This window comes from Micropterus salmoides, unplaced genomic scaffold, assembly GCF_014851395.1.
Source record: "Micropterus salmoides isolate LMB-PRFRI ecotype aquatic unplaced genomic scaffold, ASM1485139v1 Ms_hic_scaffold_20, whole genome shotgun sequence".
Lineage (NCBI taxonomy): Eukaryota > Metazoa > Chordata > Actinopteri > Centrarchiformes > Centrarchidae > Micropterus > Micropterus salmoides.
Genome location: NW_024041151.1, coordinates 32,443,786 through 32,463,683, shown reverse-complemented (window position 1 = coordinate 32,463,683; position 19,898 = coordinate 32,443,786). Strand labels below are relative to the sequence as shown.

The 19,898-nt window shown below is 39.8% G+C and overlaps 1 protein-coding gene across 1 annotated transcript in view; it reads left to right on the top strand.

Moving 5' to 3' along the window:
• The window catches only part of LOC119915152 (thyrotropin receptor-like), a 63,791-nt gene that overhangs the window by 7,880 nt on the left and 36,013 nt on the right, over window positions 1–19,898 (top strand). Inside the window, exon 3 of the mRNA XM_038734752.1 lies at window positions 18,221–18,295. Within this exon, the coding sequence (XP_038590680.1) occupies window positions 18,221–18,295 (75 nt within the window). The remainder of the gene's footprint in view (window positions 1–18,220; window positions 18,296–19,898) is intronic.

Genomic DNA, 19,898 nt, shown 5'->3' with positions numbered 1-19,898 from the left:
ATGTACACTGAAGTTACGACAACTTCCTGTGTCATGGCGAAGAGTTCATCTTTGACGCCACGCCACGGACACGCCCATTGACGAAAACTCGCAAATAGCACAACTTTTCATCTTCAATGCCTTTAGAAGGCACAGCAGAAATTTGAGGTCGGTCGGACTAAATCCCTAGGAGGAGTTCGTTAAAGTACGAAGTGTGTAAATCATCCAAAATTTAACGTAAAATTCAAAATGGCCGACTTCCTGTTGGTTTTACGGCATCGCTCAGAGAGACTTTTTTGTGCGTCTGGACAAGATACACGTACCACAGAAAATTCGTGCACGTAGGTGAAACGTGCGGCGGGGGCTGCTTCGTTAAAGGTCACTTTCTGTTGCCAGCAGGTGGCGCTATGACTGTGGGTGAATGTCGGCATGTACATGTGTTCAGGGCGGGACTCTCATCCTACATGTACAGTTTGGTCCAGATGTGAGCATGTACACTGAAGTTACAACAACTTCCTGTTTCATAGCGAATCATCGACGCCACGGACACGCCCATTGACGAAAACTCGCACAACTTTTCATCGTCAATGCCTTTAGAAGGCACAGCAGAAATTTGACGTCGATCCGACTAAATCCCTAGGAGGAGTTCGTTAAAGTACGAAGTGTGTAAATCATCCAAAAATGGCCGTAAAATTCAAAATGGCCGACTTCCTGTTGACTTTAGGGTATGGGTTCTTGATGCTTTTTTGTGCGTCTTGATATGATACATGTCCCCAGAAAATTTCGTACATGTAGGTTGAACGTGAACGAGGGGCTAATCTTTTCCAATTTTCCTGGTGGCGCTAGCGAGTCATTTTGCCACGCCCATGTGCGAAACTTGTAGAATACGAAATTTTTCACCCGTTCTGACATGTTTGCAAATTTTGGTGAGTTTTCGAGTATGTTTAGGCCATGTCAGTTGAGCCTACTTTGCAGGAAAAAAAAAAAATACATATATATATATATAAAATCTTAGCAAATTCAATAGGGACCTCGCACGGTCGTGCTCGGGTCCTAAAAATAATCTTAGCAAATTCAATAGGGACCTCGCACGGTCGTGCTCGGGCCCTAATAAATGGTAGTAATGGTAAAAACACAAATGGTAATCCATCAGATTCACTGTTAGCTTTACAATGAATATAAACAAAACGTTTAACATTTCAGAAAAAATACAAATATCATAGTTCAACATATTTGCATAAATAAAGTTAAATAGATAGCAAAGTAGTGTTGCTAACATAAGCATTAACTAATTCTAACTTTAATGTTACCTATCTAGAAATACATGCCACCAAGCTAACCGGCTCTGTGAACTGTGTGACAGTACCTGAAAAATCCTGCATATCTTGTCCACAGACATGTCATCATCTTTTAGTGTAACCCGTTTGCCTCGTCGAAAGAGAACATAACTTTCCATTGCTGTTTGCACGGACATCCAAAGTAGAGAGAATGACAGACGCCCTCTGCTGACCGCCAAGCTTGAGGGAGTAACTTCCAGGTCACAACAAAAGAACAATGCAAAATTGAGAAAGAAGATTCTAATAAGTATTTTAATTTCCGATTTCCGTTTATAAATACATCTAAGACAATCAGATAAGATTGTTTTTCGTTTTCCGTTTTTTAATATCAAAACGAAAACTTAGTTGTTTTCTGATTTTTGTTTCCCTTTTTATTAATGGCAACTGGGAAACAAGCTGTTTTTCATTTTTTTTTTTTTTTGCGTTTAAAATTGAAAATCCGTTGGCCGCCAAGTACATGGACCGCTTACGCACTGCATCCTAACCATGGCATTTTCACCCTCCTCCCATCTGGCGGGCATTATAGGAGCCTATGCTCTTGCACCAGTAGGCTCAGGAAGAGCTTCTTCTCCAAGGCTGTGGGCCTGCTGAAATGTGCACACCTTCAATCTAATACCACCTGTGGACTAACTGTACATATAATAACCAATTGTATGTATAACATATTGAATCTACATTGTTATATTCTGCACCTTACTGAATACATAGATGATGGTCATACTATACATACAACCTTAGATTTACACTCTCCATTCTCTAACTCTGTCCACTTCGTTTTTTTTCATATATTCACATACTGTATAATATCTGTATATTTAAACTCCACTGTACATATTGTAAGGTATAGCATAACTGCATTTATCTGTATAAAACACTATATTTCTGCACTTCTGTTTAGATGCTAACTGCATTTCATTAGTTCTGTACACGAAATATGCCTAATGACAATAAAGTTGAATCTAATTTAATTATCAGGTTGTATTTTCTTAGGGTGTACTCACACTAGGCGATCTGTACGGTGCCCGAGCATGTTTAACCCCCAAAGTCCGGTTTGTTTGACCAGTGTGAGCACTCCGTGCCGAGCCTTGACACGGTACGCTTGGGCTGGACTCCGGCATGGTACGCATGTAGTGTGATCGCAAACCCTGCCTAAATACGGAACCCCGACACAAACTCCCCTATGCCATGCAAGACAGAGAGAGACAGTGCTTTTTTTTCTTCCAAAAGAGTACAGTGATTCGCACAGAATGGCGGTCGATATTGACTTCCAGTGACGTACAGCGTGCTTACCTCATCTGTCCTTGTTAGCTGGGCTCCTTACATGCTTGCTAATAACTTTTTTTAAACTGGGTCTCCGACATTGACAGTGTTACAGTGTTGTGTTGGACAGATTTGTGCAGCGATGTTCATGAGGGAGAGCGAGAGAGAGGGGACAATCTTGCTCGGGTACAGTACAAGGCAAATGGGCCAAGTGCGAGTACACCCTTAATGTTATCATGAACTTAAATATGACCAATAGCATGGAATTTTGGTCATGTAAGGTAATGAAAATAAATTTAGACAGCTAAGCAGTAATCAATAATACAAATATAGCCGCAAGCGGCGATTTGCGGGTTCATACCTTTTTTTGCAATATTGCCATCAAAACATCAATTATCATGAATTCATGCATTAATTCATGCATGATTTATGCATTACTTCATGCATTAATATCTCATAAATCATCAGGAACTAGCAGGTGTTCAGAGTCTTTCATTCATGACTTCATGGATGAACAACACATTAATTAAAACATTAACTAAGATGAGTACATGATCATGAATTATGATTTATTAATCATGATCATGATGTTTTCTTTGTTCGTGAAAAAAACTGGTCATAAATATCCATTGTGGGTACAGTTAAAAGTTAGTACATGAGTCATCATGAATTCCTGCAGGAAAAAGCATGAATTCATGCATGTAAGACTTGAATTATTAGGGGGATATACAAGAATCCCCATTACCTTGAAGAGTATATCAATTAAAGTGAGATATGTGTCTCATTTATCATGATCTCTGAGTTAATAAGCATGTTCATGTCTTCTTTAAAGTAGTCTGCAGGTAAACTGGCAGACCCCAAAAGTGGAAAATCACAACACATAGCACTGGTATTCTGTTGACATCCAAACACCTAGGTCATCACTAACTAAGCATTACCTTCTCATGACTTCATCGTGTTTGTGGCCCCTAAACTAAAGTGGTGAATTGTTGAGCTGACTTTTAAAGTCAAAATGCTACTGATGTGGACTTTGAGCTATTCAATGCTGCAAGACTTGAAAAAAAACAATAACTAAACAAATCAATGGCACAAACACATGGCTGCATAAACACATGGCAGTACATAGCACATCCAAACTACCTGCTTAGTTTTTATAAATATCTAGTAAGGATCCATCATCCTTCTTCTTTCTGCCTACATGAAATCAGTTACTGTTATGAGTTGTAGTTTTTTCCCTGAGTCTGAGTTTTTGCCATTGTCTCATATGTCTATTTGCCTGTTTCTCTCGTTCCTTGTCCTTAGTAGTTTATGTCTCGTCTTTTATCTTAGCTCTTGGTCCTGTGTTTTAGTTCTTTGTCTTTGTTCCCAGTCCTGTGCCTCGGATTTGTTTTAGTATTTACTTCTTGTTCCTCATCTGTTAGTTTAGTCTGCTCTGTATTCTGTATCTTAGCTCCTCGTTCTGTGTCTCGGTTCATGTCTTAGTGTTTTGGGGTTCACTCATGTCGGTCTCTGTCTGTCACTCATGTCTGTCTTCTTGATGCCTTAGTTCCCAGTTCAGTGTTTTACTTAGCTTCGTCTGTGTTCCTTGTTGGTGTTAGTTCAGTGGGGATGTGTCTGCTTGTGTCTTGATTCGTTTATATTTATTCCATCTGTTCAGTAACCTGTGTCATGTCTATTCCCTCCAGTATCCCTCTGCCTGACTGTCTCTCTGTTCTCCCCTCTGCTCTCTCTCTGCCTGCCTCGTTAGCCTTATGTCTGTCACCTGTGTTGCTCCCGCCCTGCTCGTTATCCCTGGTATATATGTGTGGTCTTTCTGTTCAGCCCTTGTCCGGTCATTGTTCGTGTTATCTTCTGTGTGTGGATTCCCCAGTGTTACAGTGTCTTGGTGTGTGTAGTCCTGTGTAGCCTGCTCTGCTCATCGCTCTCGTCTTGTCACCCGGCTTCTATGGTTTTTGGATTCCTTGTTTTTGGACTTGTTATCAGCCACTCCGCCTGTAAGTGTGCTCGCCTTTGTTTATTAAACATTTTGAACTATACCTGCTATGCTCTACGTGTCCTGCATTTGGGTCCTCCAACCTGCCTTACCACCACTCACCGTTACAGTTAACAGGGAAACTGGTGCCGAATGTCCTTCAATAAACGACCAAGTGTTCCTCTCTTGTATTTGTTACCAAGCCAGTAGGTCCATTCTATGACTGCAAGATGGTCTTTCAATAGCTTGGCATTTCGGTTTCCCCTCAATTGCCATATTATTGATTTGTATGTTAACCATGCCCTCTCCAAGTGCTGAGTGTGAGCTCCACTAACAGGATCAACAAACCACCTTGAATGATTCACGGGGAAATGCCTGTAGCCCAAATTGGTGAGAGCACCCCTATATGCCCTCCACTCATCACTAAGGATGTGGCGCACATGCTTCACCACTAATGGACTCAGATGGTGGCGGGACCTCCTCTTGACCAGCCTCAGAATAGGTGATAGGCTTTGATGCTTTTCTTTCAGGCCAAGCATGCCAAAAACCCACTTTTTGCGCCTCCAGGTGTTGGATATTCTCCCACGAGCATACTGTAAAAACAACATACTTTGTTAACATCCAACACTTAAATTCACTATTAACTTCATATAAGAAATCAGAATTAAGTAATTTAGCCTGAGCCTAAAGCCCCTTTTCGACTGCACAGTACCAGCTTGACTCGCCTTGACTTTTTTGGTTTGCCCTCTGCTCCCACCGTCACACAGACCGCTGCAGCAACAACGGCAGAGGAAAACACAGCTGGAAGGATTTCACACCGCTTATCTGTCTCAACATTCTGAGGAATGTTGAAACACTTTAACCTAAATAAAGAGCCAACTGTGTGTAGGACGCTGGTGTGTTTTTCGCATTGAACATTACGTCGCGGCAGGTGTGTGTGTGTGTGGTTTTGCCATAACGACCAGCTACATTGAAGGGTACTATCTGCAATGGAAAACAGAGGATGCCAAACCGAGTCAAGTTGAGCTGGTACTGGAAAAATGCTATAAAGGTCTTTCAAGGTATTTTCATGTCGGCGCAGTGCGTCACAACCACAGTGACATTTTGGTAATTTTAGATTTTTAAAACATAACTAATATTGATAAAACCAACCACAACCATTTGATCCAAGGCACACTAAAATAGGGCGCCAAGTCGGCATACTATCTGCATTTACCACATTCTGTGTGTATACTAGTGTTGGTGTAGTGTTTCTCAACAGGGGCGGTACCACCCCCCAGGGGGCGTTCCGAGGATGATGGGGGGGGGGGGCTGTAAGTAATATTTTGGAAAGGGGGGCGCTGAGCTGCTTTTGTGGGGCGGTTGTTAGTTGGAAATTCTGAAATGAGATTACACACCAGTTTACCCCACTGTGTGTTTATTTCTCTGAGGAATACACCATGAACATCTTCTAATCGCAGTGGTTTCACATTTAGAAGAGGGATATTCTGCTGTCGGACTCAACCCGAAAGCAACATCGCTGCGACACCAGTGAGTGACGTGCACCCACCTCGCGCTGTTGCAGACAGTTTGTGCCAAAGCAGACATACACAGGAGTTTCAGTAGGCTTTAAAAATTTAACGTTAAACTGAAGCCCTGACTTGTTCTGTTGGGGACTGTTAGCGGCACTTTATCAGAGGTGCTTAAGTTAACAGGTGAGATTTCTGCCTGATGACAGGTGTTGTTGGTCAGTTGGTTTTCCCCCAGCATGAGCTCCTCATCTCATCCAGTTCTGTGTGTCAGACGGTCGAGGGGAAGCGAATAAGTAACATAATGCAGTACAGGGCATGTAGTAAAATATTATGAATTCTCTTTAAATGGGCTAATGACAACTCTTTTTCTTAACATGTCAGAGAACACAGATGTGGGAGAGATTGTGAATGTGCAGAAAGTCTTGAACATGAGCAGATAAGTTGTTTCCCATACGTTCATTTATTTGTGGCGGCCCGCCACAAAATCAGCGCTAACCGCCACATATTGACTTTTGATTTTTTTTTACTAGGCCTGTTTAAAATCGTAGTTGATTGCAGAGCTACTGGCAGCGCGTATTCGCTCAGTTCATCCTCTCGCTCTCCCTCATCAACATTGCTGCACAAATCTGTCCAACACAACACTGTAACACTGTCAATGTCGGAGACCCAGTTTAAAAAATGTTATTAGCAAGCATGTAAGGAGCCTAGCTAATAAGGAGAGCTAAGTTAAAGTTAGAATACAGCTGGGTTTTCGAGGCTAACAGGCTGTATCTGGGCCACAGTTACACTGTCATTCTGTGGGAAACACTGAGTTATGATATGATAAGTTATTAACAGATGAGCTAATAAAGTCCAGTCAATAACTTAATAAAAAAGGATTAATTTATCACTGAGATGAAAAGGGGCCACAAACATATTTAAATAGGTTACTTCCCCACAAAAGACAACAAAGAGGAGGGAAGACTTGATCATGTGTGACTTAGCAGGGATGATATTAAATAAGTTTATCTACAGGAGAAAATATTTAAAAGCAATAAAGAATGCCTGAGAGCCTCACTAGATTATATTCTATTATAATTATATATTTTGCCAGATGAATTTTGTGTTTGCCTTTATAAAATAAGACATTTCCACCATAAATTGGTGCAGAAAAGGCAGACATTTTCACCAGAATGCAGGAAATTAAGTGTTTAATGCTCACAATCTTCTGGGGCAGAACCCCCATACCCCCCACTTCTTTGGTGCCCCATCCAAAAAAACAGTGTCTGGCTTCACACACAGTTTCTGGGAGGAACATTCACTTATTAGTTAAATATAATTACTTTTCACATGGCTTTTTTGTTACCTCGGAAAGTAATTAATGTTCTTTGTCATTCAGTTGTGTGTTTTTTTTCCCATGTTTTTAATAACATGGGACCTGGGACCTGGATAATGGAGCGCTGGCCCAAAAAAAGGTTGAGAACCACTGGTCAGTTCAATCCTAGGGGCTGCTACCATTATGCCACTGAGTAAGGCACTTAAACCCTTATTGCTCAAGGGATACTGTCCCTGTAGTTTACTGTAAGGCACTCTGGATAAGAAATTGTAAAAAAAAAAATATATTTAAGTAATATCTCTCTGTCTCTTTCTTGCTCTCTGTATGTGTATGTACAAATAATGTAAATGTAATGTAAACAGATTTGAGTTAACAAAGCCGGAGCTAATACTGTTACACATTCTAACAGCAGAATTTAGCACAAACACAAACTACCTTTCATTTGTGGTGGAAGTTACTCTCATTGATGACAACGAACTCTGTTTCATCTCCAAGGCGTTCCTTCATTTTTTTATTGCCTAATTTTATGCTTAATTTCACATGTTGCGCGCCCTCGCGGACAGCAATTAGTTTTCGCAAAGGATCAATTTTTGGTCATGCCACTGCCTGGGAGCAGTTGCATTTGTTACAGTTACCCACCGCCGTCTCGTGTGTGGTAGACATCATGTTTCCAAACAAAAACATTATAAAAGTCCTTAATGATAACAAACTATTTGGAGCCCACTTTTCTCTGACGGAAATATCATACTTTGACAACACACTGGAAAATCACGCCCCACCAGAGCTATATTTGGGAAATGACGCTGATAACAAGAAAAACTTATACAGTCTTACGACTGGAACCAGGCAACAGGGAAGGGGAGGAGGAGGAGGAGGAAGAGGAGCGCAGCAAGTCCACAAACACACATCGAGGTAACCCAGACGTTTTACCACACATGGTGACAGCATAATGTTAACATGGACTATGGCTATGAAAAGAGGCAAACGAAAGCAAGAGAATGTGCATAATGGGACAGATGCCATTGGTATGTGGACTGGCAACCTGAAATGTCGACGATGTTTAGTTAATTTTATTTTTCATAGCTTGCAGATAACTGGCTAGCAAGCTAGCTGCCTGGCGAACGGTTAGCTTTCTTTAATGCTCATTGTAACTTAATTGCCTGAAAATTACTTTTTTCTCATGTAACCTAATGTTATAGTGTACAATAACATTATTTGCCAGCTTTCTAATGCCTGGTACAATTAGTTAAGGTGAATAATCCTTTTAAATATTTAGGTTAGGCTCATTGTTATATTATCTTTACCTTGTTCACTAACTTAACAGAACATTAATCCTGAGCATAGCTTGTCATACATAGTCATACATATACATGTAGCTTGTCTACATAGTATTGTAGACAAGCTAATGTTACATGAGGTTAGCTATGGTGGTTTCGTACTATTTTGAAGTAGGCTAGCATAAGTCATTCAATAACCAGAATAACTGATATTGATTGGATTCTCTCCCTATATCCTTTTTTAAAGTCACAATATTAATAATCCTAATGGGCAAAACCCCACTATTTAAATACATGACATTAATGCCTGTGTGTGTGTGTGTGTGTGTGTGTGTGTGTGTGAGAGAGAGAGAGAGAGAGAGAGAGAGAGAAATACACAATAACATCATTGATATCTTAGTCTGCAAATCTGAACAGTATAAGCAATGTAAGTTATTAATGCTTTATTTATGCTTGTATGTTGTTCCTAAAATGTAATTCGCTTTTATAAAAGTGTCTGCCAAATGAATGAATGAGTAAATAAGTCATGCCTTCATGTTCACCATGATAATATAAAAGTTGAAATGTATAGATGACATTCTGTTGGGAGTAATACAAATTAATGTATCAGCAATGTTATTACTTAAAATAGACTGTAAGTACTAGTTAATTGAGTGAGCTTAGGTTCACTTTATCCTAAAGCACTCTCTTCTTTCCCCTTCACCAAAAACATGATTTTTCAGTGGTTATGAAGTGCTGTTTTGAAATTGTTCTCTTAAACTTGTCTATTCTTCCCCCCAGATCTGTCCGTGAAGCAATATCCACAAGATATGCTGAAGAAATCTCTAAGAACCAAGAAGGCTGAAAAAGGTACATTTAGTAAATAATTTTGTCTGTTTTTTTCAGCCGAAGCCCCAGTGTACATTTTTGGCATTCACTGTATTTTTTTTATTTTTTTAACACCCATAATTAAATATTCAAAGAAATTACAAAAACACTGTCCCTTATAAGAAAATGTTCCAACCATCATTGTAATAGTTTTATGTAATGCAGGAGCCTTTTCTCTATATCATTTGGCTTGTTTTATAGTGAACAATATAGTCTATGACAGTGGTTGGATCTTCTTGGATCTTTATCCTCAACATATGTACAGCATTATCCGATAAGAAGAGGTGGTTGAATGTTTAATAGGAATGGTTGCTAATTTTGTACCTTTTTCAAAATTTCCAGTGCCTTGGTCCTCAAACAGTGAACTAAGTACATCTGTTGGAGATGAGCCAGTTGTAAGAGGTAAAGACTATTAAACATAACAGTAAAAATACAGCTGTTTTGTCAAGCTGTTGACACTCAGCTTAGACATTAGCATACATTACTTGCTAAAAAGTACACTTAACAGCATCTGTTGCAAAAATCTTGATTTTTCATCTGTCGTTGAAACTTGTGTGTGTTTCAAGTGTTTCCACCTTTGGGGAACCAGGAACCTAACCCACAGACCTCTGCAGCAGAAAAGGCTAAAGAAACTGGTAAGAATATGTTTCACACTCAACTACATTTAACAAAACGCTGAAATATGTGATTGTTATTTCAATATTGCTTTCCATGTGTTTTTATGATTCTTTGGTCACTTGCTATTTTAAGCTGTACATGGATAGATTCAATAGTTTAAAATAATATACATCTGCATAACAGTATCTGATAATGAGGTCTTAATTGTTAACAGAAGCATCCGCTCTGCAGACAGCTCTACAGGAGGCTAAGCAAACCATGGAAGGCCAAAAGAGAGAGATTGCCACCTTAAAAGACTGGGTTGATATGCTAACTGAAGAGCTAAATTTCCTGCGGAAGAGGCTTAAAGAAGGTTAAGCTTATTTTAAAGCTATATTGATTGTCAAAATATCATTGCCAGATATAATCATTGTCAATAATTCCTATACTGTTTGATCTGACTGATTTTCACAGCTCTTGCAGTAAGGGGGGAGATGTGGCTATTACTACACCAGCTATATGGCAGGCACCTGGAAAGAGGAAACCGGAGTCAGATACAACAGATTCCTCATCGTCTGAGTCATCAGATTCTGAGCCTGATTCTGAGTCCTCTGAGGCCAAGAAGGTCAAGAAGAAGTTAAAGTCCCAGCCCAAAGAGGCCAAGAAAATGCACAAGATACTAAGAGGTACAGTATGCAGTGACGTGTACACAAATATATACAGTTGTTACATTGACATTACATTTATTAATTTAGCTGACGCTTTTATCCAAAGTGACTTACAATTGCTATATACAGGTGCTGGTCATATTATTAGAATATCATCACAAAGTTGATTTATTTCAGTAATTCCATTCAAAAAGTGAAACTTGTATAATGTATACATTCATTCACACAGACTGATATATTTCAAGTGTTCATTCCTTTTAATTTTTATGATTATAACTGACAACTAATGAAATCCCCAAAATCAGTATCTTAGAAAATTAGAATATTGTGAAAAGGTTCAATATTGAAGACACCTGGTGCCACACTCTATTTGGCTAAATAACTCAGAACACCTGCAAAGGCCTTTAAATGGTCTCTCAGTCTAGTTCTGTAGGCTACACAATTATGGGGAAGACTGCTGACTTGTCCAAAAGACGACCATTGACACCTTGCACAAGGAGGGCAAGACACAAAAGGTCATTGCTAAAGAGGCTGGCTGTTCACAGAGCTCTGTATCCAAGCACATTAGTAGAGAGGCGAAGGGAAGGAAAAGATGTGGTAGAAAAAAGTGTACAAGCAATAGGGATAACCGCACCATGGAGAGGATTGTGAAACAAAACCCATTCAAAAATGTGGGGGAGATTCACAAAGAGTGGACTACAGCTGGAGTCAGTGCTTCAAGAACCACCACGCACAGACGTATGCAAGACATGGGTTTCAGCTGTCGCATTCCTTGTGTCAAGCCACTCTTGAACAAGACACAGCGTCAGAAGCGTCTCGCCTGGGCTAAAGACAAAAAGGACAGCAATGACTGGGAAGAGCAGATAAGGAACTGGTCTGCTGCTGAGTGGTCCAAAGTTATGTTCTGTGATGAAAGTAAATTTTGCATTTCCTTTGGAAATCAAGGTCCCAGAGTCTGGAGGAAGAGAGGAGAGGCACAGAATCCATGTTGCTTGAACTCCAGTGTAAAGTTTCCACAGTCAGTGATGGTTTGGTGTGCCATGCCATCTGCTGGTGTTGGTGCACTGTGTTTTCTTTTTGTTTTTTTTAATTACTTTATTTTCAGCTTTTCTCATTACAATAACACAGTAAGTACAAAACACAAACAGAAAACAGCGTCCAACCAAGGAGCAGAATTAAAACTGACAAAAAGGTAAGCTAAACAAAACAGAGGGAGGACTACCAGAGTATCGGAGTGCAAGGTCAAAGTTTGCTCAGGTTAGAGGCATAGCATAGCAGCAAACACTCCAAGGAGGCAATCAAGTCTCATCAAGCAACATCAAAAATTGTTTCCACACCTTCAAGAAGTACTTTTGTGAGTTTCCCTCGTTGAAACGAATCTGTTCCATCTTTGCCATCAAAAGCATTTCATTAAGCCACTTCCTGAAACATGGGGACAGTGGAGACTTCCAGTCCAGTAATATAATTTTTTTTGCTGAAACCATACCTGCTCTAATAATCTGCTTTTGATGGGAAGGAAGGGCCCTTGTATTGCCAATTTACAATCTGGCTGAATACTCACGTCACATAGTTTGGAGAGACAGTCTAAAATGTCTCGCCAGAAATCACTTAATACTGGACAGTACCAGAATAAATGTGATAGAGACCCTTCTGCTATACCACACCTATCACACAGGGAGGAAACGGATTTAAATATTTTGTGAAGTTTGGTTTTGGAGTAGTGCAGTCTATGTAAGACTTTAAATTGAATTAGTCTGTATCTAGAACTAATGGAGCAGCTCTGTATACCGGGCAAACATTCCTCCCACAGTTCATCCATCACCGGAACACCCAGTTCAGCAGCCCAGGCCTCCCGGAGACGGTCGGTTCCTGCTGGTATTGTAAAAGCAGTGACAAAGCGGGAGATGCTTAGAGTCAGGTTGTGAGAGAAGTAACTCATAAAAGACATGATTCTTTGGTTTGACTGTGAATTCTGGGATATGTTCCCGTACAAAATGCTTGACTTGAAGGTAACAAAAAAAATGATGTTGAGGGAGGCGGTACTTAGTTTGGAGCTGAAGAAATGAAGCAAATTTATCGTCTATGTAAAGATCACCAATACAGCACACCCCCCTCTCCCTCCAGTCCAGAAACACTCCGTCTACCAGGAAGTTCAGCAGGAAGCACTTCATGCTGAACATGATAAACTCCATGCCATGCTGCATTGCTGCAGTAATTCAGGCAAAAGGAGCCCCAACTAAGTATTGAGTGCTGTACATGCTCATACTACATACTTCATGTTCATACTTTTCAATTGGCTAACATTTCTAAAAATCCTTTTTTTGTATTGGTCTTAAGTAATATTCTAATTTTCGGAGATACTGAATTTGGGATTTTCATCAGTTTTAATCATCACAATTAAATGAAATAAACATTTGAAATATATCAGTCTGTGTGTAATGAATGAAAATAATATCAAAGTTTCACTTTTTGAATGGAATTACTGAAATAAATCAACTCTTTGATGATATTCTAATTATATGACCAGCACCTGTATGTCAGAGGTCTCACGTCTCTGGAGCAACTAGGGATTAAGTGTCTTGCTCAGGGACACATTGGTGGATGGGTCACAGTGGGGGATTGAACCCAGGTCTCTCACACCAAAGTCACGTGTCTTATCCACTGTATCATCACCAATTGGGCAGTAGGTCCATAATGAATGTTAACACCTACACTTTTTCCTCTAGTCAATTCCACAGCACATCACATGTTCTTATTTTTGACAGGGCAAATTGCCAAAGAAAATGCAGGATATTATTTAATATCCACTCCCAACTAAATGGTTTGGGATTGCTCCTAATTATTGATTTATTTGGTGAATCTCAGAAGAAAACCAAATCACCATTACTGCAGCGGTGATCCCTCTCCTAAAAGGAGTTGTATGGCTCCTTTGTACCCAAATTTCACAGATTTTAAGTCTGTTGTTTTTGTGTAAACCAAGTTAGAAGAGAGACCTGTAAAAAATGTTAGAACTGCTGCAGGTCTGTGGTAGTTTGTTTATATTTGTTTGATGATTAAGCAATTGTAAAATTGTATGTAACTGTATTAGAGCACTATTACTAGGATGTTTGGATTAAACCTTTAACACTTTCTCTTGTCTTACAGTAAAAACCCCTGATGACTCCATCCGCCGCTACAACATGGTGTTGGAATAGATTAAAAAGGAACACATTGGCTAAGCTGAGGCTTATGCAAGGCTTGGGGTTGATCGGAATACCATTGTGTCTCAGGCTCCAATTGCGGAACTTGCAGTGGCTAACCCAGATATGTTCAATACCTTGAGGTCTACCTTTAAAAGAAAGGACAGCCTGAAAAGGTTTGCCGAAACATGTAGGGGTTTTTGTGAGCAGGAGCCAACAGCTTCAGCTATCCTAAAGAAGAAGGATGATAGATCCTTACTAGATATTTATAAAAACTAAGCAGGTAGTTTGGATGTGCTATGTACTGCCATGTGTTTATGCAGCCATGTGTTTGTGCCATTGCCATTTATGTCAATGTACAGCTCTTTGGTCAACCTGGTTGTTTTTAAATGCATTTTATTGATAAAGTTGGATTCAAAACAGACTACTCGACACAAACATCAAACTCCCAAACACAACCCATTCCATCATTTCAAGCTTTCTCCATGACCGCCAAATTAAAGTGAAATTTTCTTCCACCATCTCAACACATTTCACCCCCCCAGCAGGAGTTCCACAGAGTGCAGTTCTGAGCCCACTTCTATTCCTCATGTACATCGCTGACATCTACTACCCTCCAGCTACCATAGCCACGTTTCACAGTTTGCAGATGATCTCTGCTACTGGTCCAGTTCCAAATTTCCAAACTTAGCAGCAAATAAACTTCATACATGCATATCTGAAATAGAAACCTGGTCAAACATGTGGAGAATCAAACTGAATCTTGCCAAGACACAATGTGTCCTCTTCACCAAGAACCACCACCTGCCCAACAATATCAACCTGTCACTAAACAATTAGAAAATATCAATATAAGTAAAAAAGCAACATTTGTCAGTGTAACATCTCAAAACAACATGACCTGGACAAAAAATAAAAAAGCAAAAAGCAAAAAGCAAACAAACGATTGAACCACCTCAAAGCCCTCTGTGGAAAACATGGCCCCATCGCCCTAATTCAATTTTTATTTATATAGTGACAGTTCACAACGACAGTTGTGTATTATTTACAGAGACCCAACAATTCCCACCATGAGCAAGCATTAGGCAACAGAGGCAAGGAAAAACTTCCTTTTAAGAGGCAGAAACCCTGCACAGTAATTGAAGTTTACTTGGCATACATCAGACCACTCTTTGAATACTTCGTCCCAGCTTGGATCACAATTTCTGACAATCAGCTACAACATCTACAAATCATCCAAAACAAAACACTGAAACTGTGTCACAGACTCCCATCTTACATCAGCAACCATTACATACACACCATAATCCGGCATCCAGACTGTCAGACAGATTTATTGTTTTAAAACCGGGAGGTCGCCGGTTCAATCCCCGAACTGGCAGGATAAAATCTGGGTGTGGAAAGTAAACCAAGCAGTGCTTGCCCTCCCTCATTTACCACCACTGAGGTGCCCTTGAGCAAGGCCCATAACCCCAACGGCTGCGGTTGTACTGGGCAGCTTCCAGGTGTGAATGTGTAACAGTGTGAATGTCGAGCAGACAAAGTTAGTCATGGATTTCCACAAGGATCTGTGCTCTGACCAATCCTCTTCACTTCATATATGCTTCCTTTAGGCAATATTATCAGGAAACACTCCATAAACTTTCATTGTTATGCAGATAATACTCAGTTATATCCATCGATCAAGCCAGATGAAACTCATCAGTTAGCTAAACTTCAAACTGAATTATCTATCTATATAGACGGTAGATATAAACAGTATGGCAGGTAATAAGCTACATTTGTGTACATGGAATATAAGAGGGGTCCATTTGTAGGAGCCAAAATAGTAGTTTTTGTTTATATTTAAAGAACAGTAGTTATTATTTTAAGACTTCCCATATTTTTGGTTGTAGTTCCGATTCACTGATTTGATGGACAATTTGGCCACTGATTGGCAAATCAGCCTCACCATAGTAGCTGTGGGTGTGGTATAATTAATAAAGGGAAGTTGGAAACAGGAGTGAGGCCCCTAGACCAAACAGTTTTTTTTAACCATACCTTGTCTCACCTTATTTCATTTCATTATTGAGTCTGTGGGCTATTTATTTATTTATTTAATTTATATTTACATTGCACACATGTACACTAGCCTACAATGTTTTGGTAGGATCATAGGTCAAGTTTTATTTCTATAGGTCGTAACTCCCGTACCAATGTCAGGTGCCTTCTCGATGTCTATAAGATGGCGCCGCAGACGGCAGCCTCTGGATTACGCTCTGTAGTGCTTTTTGTGTTTTTGTTTAGTAATGCTGTTTTCTGCTGTCCCTCTCTGGAAACATTTACCAGAGAAGAGCTCTTAAATATTGGACTTTCAACTGCTCATAATATTCCACTGCTCCTTAACATACCCCGAACTTTCCCGGAGTTATTAGTTGGAGGAGCAGCAGCTCTGTTTGGGATCCTTCGGAAACGGCACAGGGGAAAGGAGCAGGCGCGCTAGTTAAACTGAGACAGCGGGGTTTTCACACTGCGCTCCCTTCAATTCACCTGCCAAATGTCCGCTCTCTGGCCAACAAAATGGACGAGCTGCTTCTCCTCAACAGTACTAACTTGGACTTCTGCAGATCTGCCCCCTCTGTTTCACCAAATCAGGAAACGGGCAGGAAACATCACTGCATATCCATCTCACCCCGGACACAGCCTGTTCCAGCTTCTCCCCTCTGGGAGGCGCTACAGAGCACTGTACGCCAGAACCAACAGACTTACGAACAGTTTCTTCCCACAAGCCGTCATTCTGATGAACAGCGGATTTCTGACTCACAGTGTAAGGAACAATTCTTGTGTAATAACCCAGTAACTCTGCCTCTAATCACCCACCTGTTTACTGTCTAAAACTTATTATTTATTCACCATTCTCTATTTCAGTGCTGTTCATATTGTTATATTGTAGATACTGTATACCAAATCCACCTCATTACTCCTGCACAAAATACTTATTTATTCCAGCATCCTTTGCACTATGCTTCATTGCACTGAGTACATGTGTACATGTATGCATGTATATGTACCTGTATATCACATCCACCTCCGACATGTACATACTCCTGCAACCTTTGCACTCTGCTCACTGCACTATTTGCCAATATGTCTATTATGTTTTTGTTCATAGTGTTTATTTGTGTTGTCTACACTGAAGTCTGTGTCTGATTTTATATTCTTTTTATTATTATGATTTTGCATTTTTGTATGAGTAAGCACATCGTGAGCAATGTACAATCCTCTCTCTAGAAGCCGAGAAAGCCCTTGATTGGGTGGAATGGGCTTATTTATTTTATACTTTAAATAAATTTGGTCTCGGGGATATATATATATATTGTAGTCCGCCCAAATTTTTAGGGGCTGAGACCAAATTCAGACCAAGACCGAAGGAGGGTGTGAATGAGCCAAGACCAAGACCAGTTCCCCACATGCCACACAATAAAATGTAGAACGAGATCATAGGTACTTCTCAAATTGATCTGAAACATCCATATTCCCATTAAAACACCCATATACAAACACTAAGAGCTGAAATCAACTTAAATATTGCAATCGCCGGGAGGGGTGACAGTCTGGGTTATTGGTTGCATTTGAAGCAGTACGCTTTACATACAATCAAAATTAGGACGTTAACAAATACATCAGAAGATGCAAAAGCAATTTATTGATATTACCAAAGTTATGGTTGAAATAAAATCCAGAGTCCTCTATGTCCGAGACCGAGACAAGACCAAGTACAAATGCGGTAGAGTCCGAGGCAAGACCAAGACCATCAAAAAGTGGTCTCAAGACCGGTCTAGAGTACTACAACACTAATATATATAACCCACTAGTGATAGCATTAGAGGGCAAAGCCTATGCGAAATAGAACTACACCTCATCACACAAGAATCGACTGGGGACTTTCGTTCAACTTGATAAATACAACTTGTTTGTGAGTAACTGCGTTGCAGGATTTGATCATTAGCATAAGCCACACCATCAGTACCAAAGTACAAAGTAAATTTGCATGCCATTATTAACTCCATATTCATTTAGATTAAGGCACAGTTTGACTTAATCATTCTTAAGTCTCACTTTATAGAGAGGCTTATTGTTTTAGACCTGTACGGCAGCCCTGCATCATTCACGACAATGAGAATAAAGCTAACAAAACAAACAAATCTGTTCAAATACAAATATAGTGTTATGCTCTAGATTGTATTTGTTGTATTTTATTTGTTTGTGTTTTTTACAGATCCATCTCTGATGATGATACTTTAAGATACCTTGAGAGGTATTCCTTCCACAACCTGTCCAGGGTTACCCACATGTATGTAATCTTTAAACAGTGCAACTTGAAAGTGATAACACAATTGGTAACACACATTTCTCGATAGTGATGACTTTTTAAAAACTGTTCAGATAGTTATCTTAGACAGAGCAGAGGCCCTATTCATGGATGGTGTGCACAAAAACCATGCCTTCAACCTACTCTTATAAAGGAAGAATGTGCAAAGAGTGTACCTCACATATACTTCAGACCAGACCTACACACAGATTTTAAGAGATAGCTGCTGGTAAAATTATATGGTGGAATGAAATATAAAGTGAGAGACATAACCTTCAGGTTGTTTGCCAATTTCACTGATTGTGTTATTATGTTTGCAGTCAACGCAGCGTTCTGTAAAATGCCAATCAAAGGTACATTTATAAACTTAATTTTCAAATATTGGAGTGGTGAATTTTATTATCCTTTTTATTTATCTGTCAATCTTTCAATTTTATTTTATGTCCGTTTCAGTATGAGCTATATGAATTAAACCTTGATCAACCATCTGACGTAATGATAATTGAGATTGAAGTTTACAGGTACATGAGATGAATTAGAGGATGGGTTCTACAAGCAGACACAATTGCACGTAATGACTGTTGTTGCCAGCCTGGTATCATCAAAAGGCGTATGAATAACACGCTGATTTCTTAAGTCATTTGGTGTTTATTCCAACGTATTTTTTGCATTTTATGTTTTATTCCTTGCCATTTAGAGTCCATTGACTTTTATTGTGCAGAAACAGCGTGCCATTTTACGCATACTGTCACAGGTAATGTGGGATATAAATATCCATGAAAGGGGTGGTCGGGTGGATAGTGAATTGGTCCCTGACCCAGGATACCGGCGTTCGGTTCCCGAGAGAAACAATAATTACACAACATTAGTTTTTGGGTTTTATTGACGTTACATTAAGTAGGTTACCATTCTACATCATTGCTAAAGTTAGCCACGTTAGCTCGCCATTTAGAGTCCATTAGGTACTACGTTACGTAAGTCACTATGCAACATCGTTGCTAACATTAGCTACATAGCGATAGATATGTTAAAGGTTAAGTAGCTAGCTACCTAACGATGGTAGCATTGGCATCCCCCCGATGTACTTTATTGCTAACCTTAACCATCATTAATTAAATATGCATGTCGACCCGTTAACCCTACAGCTGCGCAGATAGGGTTAACCTCCTTTGTGTTGCTTAGTTCTATAGGGACTGAACTGACACCCCGTTTCTGCACAATAGAAGTCAATGCAGTCTAAACAGCGTGAAATGACACGCGGAAACCTTAAAATGCCTTGATGTCTTTAAAAGTGGCATGCTATTTATACACCATTCCATGATATCATGTTGCTGTTGCTATTGGAGAACCTCATTCCTCTGCACACAGTGTAAAGTGAATACGAGTTTGTAACTCGATTCTGCTACATAGCAGTCCATATACATTAATACAGAAGCAATTATAACTAGAACTGCAAGCAGTTGTAAGCGGGGTCCAAGCCCCCCGGCGCCAGCCGCTCCCCTTGCCCTACGGAGTTTGAAATTAAAGGGACTTGTGTTTATGGGGATATAAAATGAATGTACGTCTATGGGAGTGTTATTTAATA